This window comes from Lonchura striata, chromosome 3 (genome assembly GCF_046129695.1).
Source record: "Lonchura striata isolate bLonStr1 chromosome 3, bLonStr1.mat, whole genome shotgun sequence".
Classification (NCBI taxonomy): Eukaryota; Metazoa; Chordata; class Aves; order Passeriformes; family Estrildidae; genus Lonchura; species Lonchura striata.
This window is the reverse complement of record NC_134605.1, coordinates 69,029,718-69,038,265: the sequence shown is the minus strand read 5'-3', so window position 1 is coordinate 69,038,265 and position 8,548 is coordinate 69,029,718. Positions and strand designations below refer to the sequence as shown.

The 8,548-nt window shown below is 45.3% G+C and overlaps 1 protein-coding gene across 1 annotated transcript in view; it reads right to left on the bottom strand.

The window, feature by feature from the left end:
- Positions 1-443: 443 nt before the first annotated feature.
- The window catches only part of METTL24 (methyltransferase like 24), a 44,142-nt gene continuing 36,037 nt past the window's right edge, over positions 444-8,548 (bottom strand). Inside the window, exon 5 of the mRNA XM_021553767.2 lies at positions 444-1,056. Coding sequence (XP_021409442.2) covers positions 742-1,056 — 315 coding nt within the window. The 3' untranslated portion in view covers positions 444-741. The remainder of the gene's footprint in view (positions 1,057-8,548) is intronic.

The following is an 8,548-nucleotide window of genomic DNA, read 5'->3' as shown; positions in this document are numbered from 1 at the left end:
AGATGAACTAGAGAAGCCCTGTCTTCTGTGGCTGAAGGCTCTTGCAGGTGAGGAAGGGGAGCTCTGGCAGCAGCTTATCCAGCAGCTGAGTGTCTGTCCCACCATCTCCTGTGTCAGAAGCATTGAAGTCACTTTCTGCAGCCTGACTAGCTTAAAAAACCTAAGTCAGGGCATTCAGAAGCTGCTCAAAGAAATAGGTAGGAATTTAGTTGGGTGGTGATTTCTGTCTGTGCCAAATTCTCTGAAATTTGCCAGTGCGTTCAAGAACATACTGTTCTTGCCTCAGGTTTGTTCCATAGGAAACAAGGCCGAAGTAAAAAAGGTGAAAATCAAAGATGATCACTTTACAGAGAAGTAACAGTTGACACTTTCTCAAAAAGACACCTCATCACCAAGGGCTGGTCCAGCTCAGCCAGCAGAGCTTCCCAGAGGGATGCCCTCCTTGCTGGCATGCTCAGGCATGGAAAAGCCATACTCTTAGCTCCCCCAGACAAACCTTTGCAGAAACCTCTGTCCTGTGGGACAATGTACCCTCCGGCAAATATATTGCTGTACAAATCTGCACCATGTATCTTCTCCTAGTGGCAGTTCTTTTGACAACATATAAATATAAAAGCCAGTTCATTTTGTTAGCAGTCACTGTGTGCATATTTAGCAACTTTAGCCAGTGACACCAAAATCCTCTTCAACAACACTACGGGGCCAGATGGTTCACAATCACACATCATAAATTCCTGTCTGCTATTTCCATCTTGTATTTACCCAGCTCAGTGTGTAACAGCTACTGGCGTTGAAGGCTTCCTTTTTGAGAAACATCTGTGGTTTTGATAAGTCTTTGTAGGTATGGAAAAGCCTGAAGTCCTTCAGCTCCAGCTCTCGGAGCAGACTGTACCAGTACCGCACCACGGTGCTGTCATTGCCACTGACCTCAAAGCCAGGCCAGTGGATGTGCACCTCAAAGACCAGCTGTCCTATCTGCTCAACAACATCTTCCAGGATTAGGTTTTCCAAAATCTTCCACTCGGCGCTCTCCACGTCTGCCTTGAGGACATCAATCTGCAACAAAAGCACCATTACTATGTGAAAACGAGGAACTTTGCAGTTGCAGTAACATTTGAGGCCAGGGTTGGCCATTTTTAAATACACAGATATTAATTTGGTATTAAAAAAAATAACAGGACTAACACAGGCAGAACATGAGGTTTCATCCTTGACTGTTCACAGCCCTTTTCCTCCTGCCTCCAATTCATGGTGGAAAAGCTGCATATTCCAAGCACCTCCTATAACCAAAGCATGTTACTGGTTCCTTCACAATTCTTGGGTGGCATCACAGCTATGAAAAAAATAGAACCAAACAACAGACCCAAACCCACTAACAGTGATTGCCTGCACCATAGCTGATCATGTAGGGTGCTCATGAGCGATATGCTACATGTATCATGCAGTGCAAGAGAAGACCAAAGCAAAAAATGAACGCTGTGGACAGCTCAAGTAATCAGCTGGCCTTGGCCAAGCTGCTGGCTGAAGTTTTTGCAGGCATCGCTACAGATGCTGAGAGAGGATGACCAAAACAAAGGATAACTCTGCAAAGAGTCTTCAAGATTTTAAGGGTAGCACCTCCAAAGGAAAAGGCATAGCAGAAAAGAAGAAGTTAAGGTGTTTGAAAGGAATAACAGATCTAACAGATAAGTTCTGCTTTCTAGTTTTAGACCATTATTTAATTTTGTAGTGAGATATTCAGCAATCCAGCTTCTCACAGCCCAACACAACTGGGGGTTGACTTTGCTTGGAGATTAGTTGGGGAGGGGAGCTGGTGCTTTAACAGAAAAAGAGTATTTCATCACCATTTCACACCTGGTAGAAAATAATGACCACAGTGCAGCAGTGGTCACAAGCTGCAGAGCTCAGCTTGTTTTCCAGAACCCAGCAGGGGAAAGTCCTACACTGTGAGAGTAGGGTTTGCCTGTGCCAGTTCTACCTGAGCTGATGCTTCTGCCCATCTGCTCAGACTCAAGATGGGTTTGAAGTGAAAATCTGAAGACTTTATTTATTCAAAAATTCCTGAAACAAAAAAGGGAAAAAAAAAAGAAAAAAGAAAAACCTCTAAAAAAACCCCAAAACAAAAACAACAAAACCAACAAAAGCCCAAAAAAAACCCCAGATTCTCTCTGGCAGTCTACCTTAACCATTTGTGGCAGTATCAGAAAAGGCACCTGTGCAGGTATAGGAGAGAGCTTTGGGCAGGTAATGTAAAAGCACTTCCAAGGCAGCTGCTCTCCTAAGCTGCCCCATCCCAGGGCAGCTAGCTGGTGTCATGCATGCCATGCCCCATCTGTGGAGTTCACAGACCCCTCTGCCCTGGTCCAGCACAGCTCTGGTTATACAACTCCAGTACAACCTGTGCTTTGCATGGGCCATGGCCAAGAAACCACAGGGCCATGACAAGGGCTGGCCATATCCACCTTCTCTTGTTCCATGGAGGGATGAGTGGAGATGCCAGGGGCTGAGTGCTGAGGTGCAGAGCTCACAGCCACGTCAGCCCTCCTCAGGGGCTGTGCCCCAGCATTATGGATTGGCATGGCATTGCAAGAATCTGTAGATTCTGAGGACACTTGCCTATTCTGTTCTCCATCTGTAAAACAAGGGTGTTAATCACTGAACAGGAGTTGAGCACGTGAAGGGCTGTGAGACTTGGGTGGAAGAAGCTGTAAAACAGCTGGAAACAAAACACCATGTTTTCAGAGCAGGACTTGAATGGGGTCCATGGTCACAGAGAGAATCATAATAAGCCAAGCCACCGCTTGTCTGCTCATTAAGAAGGCATTGTGCCTCCTTCACTCTGTAGGAGGCAGGGGGCCAGTGGAAAATGACTGAGGGATTGTGGAATTAAAGCCCATATTGTGGTATGTGTGCATGGGGAGCAGAAAGGAAGGTTGCATGGACAACCTTGCTCTGGTATTTCCTAACTTGCCTCTCTAACAAAGAGCCTGTCAGTCTGTCCATCCGCGGGTCAGTGAAACAGTTGAACGCAGCGCTCCTTTGGGTTCAAGGGGAGGCTGAATTTAAATGATGCAGCTCATGACATTTCAGCTGGTGGGTGAGCTCACTTGTTTTCCTTCATACATTTAAATTGGTAATTTATTTTGCAATTACCAAGTTGTATCTCTACCTGTAATGCAGTTTTGCAGGCAGTTGGTTCCACACAGACGCAATTGCCACAAGACCACACTGCCGCACTTAAGAAACCACAGATTTTTATCTCTGGGAGACTTATGTAACTTTGAAAGCAGACAAATTATTCAACCCCCTTTTTTTTTTCCTTGTGGGGAGGGAGTGGAAGGATAGGGGAAGAAATTTTTCTAGGCATTTGGTTTTGTTTTCCCATGATCTTACTTGATGGCATCACTAGGACATCTTTTTCCCATGGTAATGTTTTCAGTCCTTCAGGTTTGTTTGTTTTTCTTTTGTGACACTAACTGCTGCTCTGTCTGCTCAGCAGGCACTCTGCATGCTCTGTGTTGTATTTGCAAAACTGATCTGAAAAGTGGCTGGTAACCAGTGTTTCAGTAGGAGAAAATGAGTTACCACAATAACAGCTTGAACACATAATGAAATGACCAGAAAAGAAACACAAGGCTAGTAGAGATGTGTTGCAAACACAAACCAGAGGGTCTTTGTTGCTCTTAGTGCCCTGCACTGCTGAGAAATCTGGACGGAGGAAGGTCCCTGTCTCAACCCATCAACTTTCATGACTGCCTGCCAAGCAAGGTGTCCCTCCTGGCCCAGAGTCTCCGGTGCATGCCATGGATAGTGTAAAATGAATGGCAGAACAGCTCTCTTTAGGCATATCTGAGCAAATTACAAGCAACCTGCTAACACCAAATGCAAGTTTTGTGATGATTAGACAGCTCAGGAGATATTTACCATTGGTGATAAGCAGCGCATTATCTATAAGAAATGCACTACCACCTTCCAGTTGCCTTGATCCAAAGTGCCAGTGAAAGGATTAGTGGGCAAATCTATAAATTCAGAGCTCTAATTCACCCGGGAGCACAGCTGGAGTCCACTGCTGTGAATAAATCCTGGAGGGTAAAGATCTACAGTGCCTGAAGGTAAAGTATGGCAGTGAGTTTCAAGCGCTCACAAAGGCTGGTTCCTCTTATCTTCTACAAATCCTCTTATCCTCCATAAATTAACTGGGTTACCACAGAAAAGTAAAAAATGTGGATTTTAGAATATTTTCTCAGTTTGGCTCCCTTGAAAAAGCACTGCAGCATTGTACCACTTACACTTGGAGGAAAAAAAAAAGGCGAGGGGCCATGCTTATGCACAACCAGGCATATAAAACAGCTGAAAAATTGTATTTTACTTAGTGAAGGTCAACATATACTGTATGAAGGCTCATTTCTTCTTTTTAGGGTAATGACTTGTTACAAGTGTGCATCATTTCCTAAAGCAGAGATCTGAGCTCTGTTCACCTTGACCGCTTCTGAAATACCAGGGTTAAGGGGGATTTCAGGCTCTGTGATGCCTGTGGGCATCATTTAAAGCTTCCCATGGAGAAGAGTCAATTGAGAGTGAGTAGCTGGAGAAAGCAATTTGGCAGTATTACTTCCAGCATGAGCTCAGCATGTGGAAGTGGAAGCCAGGAAAGGCAAAACCAGCAAATGCAAGTCAGGTACAGAGGATCCCTCCAGTTCTGTGGGAGCAGGTCTGCAGTGTAAGCTTGGGAGGAGGGAGAGAAGAGCTGACTACAGCTATCAGGCACAGGGACAGAGCTCAGAGCCACCCCAGACTCCTGAACTGCAGGGCTGCTCCCACAGTGTGAGAGAAAAATATTCCTCTGTTCTGGCTCCCTGTGATACCAGGCTACCATTTTGATATCAGCTGCTCAGCAAGAAAAGGTCTGCTGGCTTGTGCACCAGACTTTTTTCCCCCCTCTCTCCCTAAGTACAATTCTCTATTCTCAGAAAACGAAATTCTAGAAAAAGTTGTTTAATTTACATTTTGATAGCATGTCTTTGCAGGTAACAGCAGGTGCTTGGGTGTGTTTTGTTTAACTGTAACTTCCCTCATATCCTTTTCCCATGTGCAGATTTTCAGCATAATACTTCCCTCATTTTCTTTCCTCTCAAAATGCATCCACAGCCCGTCCTCACCAGCAGGAGATGGCTTGGATGTAAAGTCCCTTTCATTCCGAGTGACAGCTGTAATTGATGGCAGCCAGGATGCCACATAACCCAATAGCAAATTATGCTCCCAGCAGCTTGTGGCTGTCTCTTCCCATGCTCCCTGCAAGCAGTGGGAGGGGGAAATGTCCTGCCTCTCTCTGAGCCATCTGCTGGGGAGACCAGGACTGCTGGGGGCCTGGCCAGAGCAACACGGGTGCTGAAATCAGGAGAAAAGTCAATCAGCACTGAGCAGTGATGTACAGCTCCAACCGGCAGCACTTCTCTTCCAAATTACTTCCCTTCCTTCCTGCTCACATTTGCACCTCTCTTGGTGGTCTGTACAGCCAGTTTCAAATTGGCTCTGGAACAAATGTGTCATTTGAGATTATACATTCTCAGTGTGACAGATCGGGCACATCTTCAAGAATCTGCTTAAGGCATCAAAGTCACAAAGCTGATTTGTGCAGTTGGGTGCTTACAGGGTCTTTGGTCTTCTTTTACAGTAAAGGGCACCTGCCCAGTTGAAGTTACTCATACAATATACACGTCACTGAAACAGAAAACCTGCAGTGAGTGCAGGCAAGCTTTGTACCTCTGCTCTCACCACTGATTCTCCACAGCCTCACAAGTGACAGTCCTGGTCAATACAGGTCCTTTCAGTTCTGGTGATGTATTTCCATGAACCCATTACACAGCAGGAGCAGGATATTAAGTAATACTATGTTTACCTCTTAAATCAGAGAAAATGTTTCAAAATATATTTTAAAAACTTAACTTTCTCACAGCCAATTATCAGTACAGCAACAGCTTGCCACATGCAGTAATGGCCTCAGACAAATGCACCCAGCACATGCAGGAGGCATCAATCTCAGCTGCGTACTCAGGAGCACTATGAGCACTTTGCCCGTGCTCTCCCATGGGGGACTGTTCTAGGAAAGATCAATGCTGGCACCCCAAGTGTTTCCTCCCACAGCCTCAGAGCCCTGGCACTTTAACTCCCCAGCTCTTCCCTTGGTCTCTCATGCCAAGACATTTCCCATATACTCTCCCCATCTGGAAGCAATTTCTCTCTAAGGACCCATTACAGAATAAAAACCCCATCCAGTCCAGTTAACTGGACCAGTTAAGCAATGCCTCTTACTCCAGTGGACAGGCAGAGAAGAAGAGACCTTTTAGCTGGCACAAGGCTCCTTTTAATGACACTTTACCAATGGACAATATAATCTTTGGACAAACAACCCCCAGATGATTTACAAGATCATGGCCTGAAATACTTTCTCCTTGGCTTCATTTGGTCAAGAGGTCACAGGTTTTCACCTGTAGCATTCTGTCACCACAAACATCATTCTTTGTCAAGGAACAAGTTCTTGGCACCTCTCCTATTTTGTGTTGGACACTAGACTAGTTGGAGACAGCAGGTCACTTGTTAATCATCTTTTGGTCATACAATAATACAGATCCCCAGGCCTGAATTGATTTTCAGACAGGTTTGATGGGTTTAGCTAGCTCTACACTATAATGATCTTGAAGCCAGACATCTTGTCTAGCTTGCTACCCAGCAAGACCAAGGTTCCTGTAAAATGACCCAGAGAATAGATTCTACAAACCCTCTGCATGGAGCAGGTACCCACTGCACATGGATGTGGCTGAGGGAGAAGACCTTCCCCTCACAAGAAAAACTGAGCATCAAAGATCTTTGTTCCCCATTTCTTTAAACTGAGACTAGTCTCCAGAGCAGGCAACAGGAGCCTCACCACTCAATAGCTGAAGACTGCAAGTTATGCTTTCTCACAGGAAATGATGAAAAGTCACCATGAGGACATAAGCCCTCAAACATTGACCTCCTCATCAGTTCTGAGTGGCAGCAGTTCACAAATGTGTGCCTCTGCTCAGAAACACTGCTCCAGCTCCCATTTGCCCCCATTACCTTTTCCAATTCGCACAGCTCTCCTGCTTCACACTAAAAGATTAAAACAACCCAGATGCCTCACCTAGTCCTTCAATCCAATGTCGAGATTGCCCAAGTAGGCAAAATCCCATAAGAGGTTTTCAGAAACCCGGACTTTAAATAATTTAACAGTTTGATCAGCTGCAAAAGCTCTGCTTGCCAATGCCCATACTAAAAACAGATATTTTAAATACTGAGTGCACTCCTCCAGCAGCCGAGCTGGAAGCGCAGCCGCTCTGTGTGCAGCCTGGCTGAGCACATGAGTTGCTTTGCAAAACGTGCATTCAGCCATCTAATCCTGCAGGAGATGTCCTGCTGCCCACTCCCCCCACAAAGGGGGGAAACCCTTTCCTTTCTGCTCTTTTGATCTTCTCTGCCAGACACTGCTGGATGCCTGTGGGAACGGATATTTACTCAAAAGAATAAATGGTGTATGCTAGACCCTCAAGCCTCTTCATTAGAGGGGAACAAACATTTGCAGTCTGTTTGTGCTGCCCCAGCACCAAGCACGGATGGTGGGACACAGCTCCATGCTTGCATAAAGCCACATTATCCTGGTCTTGCTGAAAGTGAAAGCCAGCAGCAACAGGTCAAGCACATTGCAGCAGGATAAGGGGGCTGTCAGGACAGGTTTGGAATAGCAGGCAAATGGTGAAGCAACAATTGATTCCAAAGCCCTGAGGAGCAAGACCTGCAAGTGTGTGTGTGCAGTGCAAGGGACAGATGGCTTAGGCTACCATAAAACAGTCGCTCAGAGTAAACAGCATTTTGGCCTTCTATGGTTTATTAACATGGTGCCCATAGGGGCCTTAAAAATGTAAGTAACTGAAGAAAGAAATCAAAGTCCCATCTTCAAAAAATGTCCACCACACCTTAGGGAACATTCTCCTCTTGCAGGAGGAGAATCAGCAGCCCTGGTATATCCAAGTAGCTCCAGTAAAATCTGGTGGAGGACTTGGTTCCCATCTGCACTTGCCAGAGCAATAAAGTCCTTTGAGACTGCACCCTCCATGGGGATCTATTTGTGTCATTCCATTTCTTACCTTCTTTGTACAAGGTAATAACCTGCCTCCCTTCTATTTGCTTGCAACCATGACAGAAGAAGGCTGCATGTACATTCCTGAAAACATGAATAAAAACCATCACAAAATGCTTGCACAGCTCAGATTTCATCTGGGACAGGCACTCAGGACGGGCAGGAAAAACTGCTAAGCCTTTGACCTCTGGATTTCAAATTTTTGAGAATGGAACCTTAAACTGCTGTCAGATCAAAAGAGAGACCAGAAAAGATCCAGACATTAAGGTGAAAGTATTTAAAAAAGATATGGCCAATTCCAATGACAAGAACTTGTAAACCATGACAGGAGGAGGGACAAATGTGGGAAGGAAAAAAAAGGTACATTTTTTTAGAAAGCTCCTAGAGGGTCTG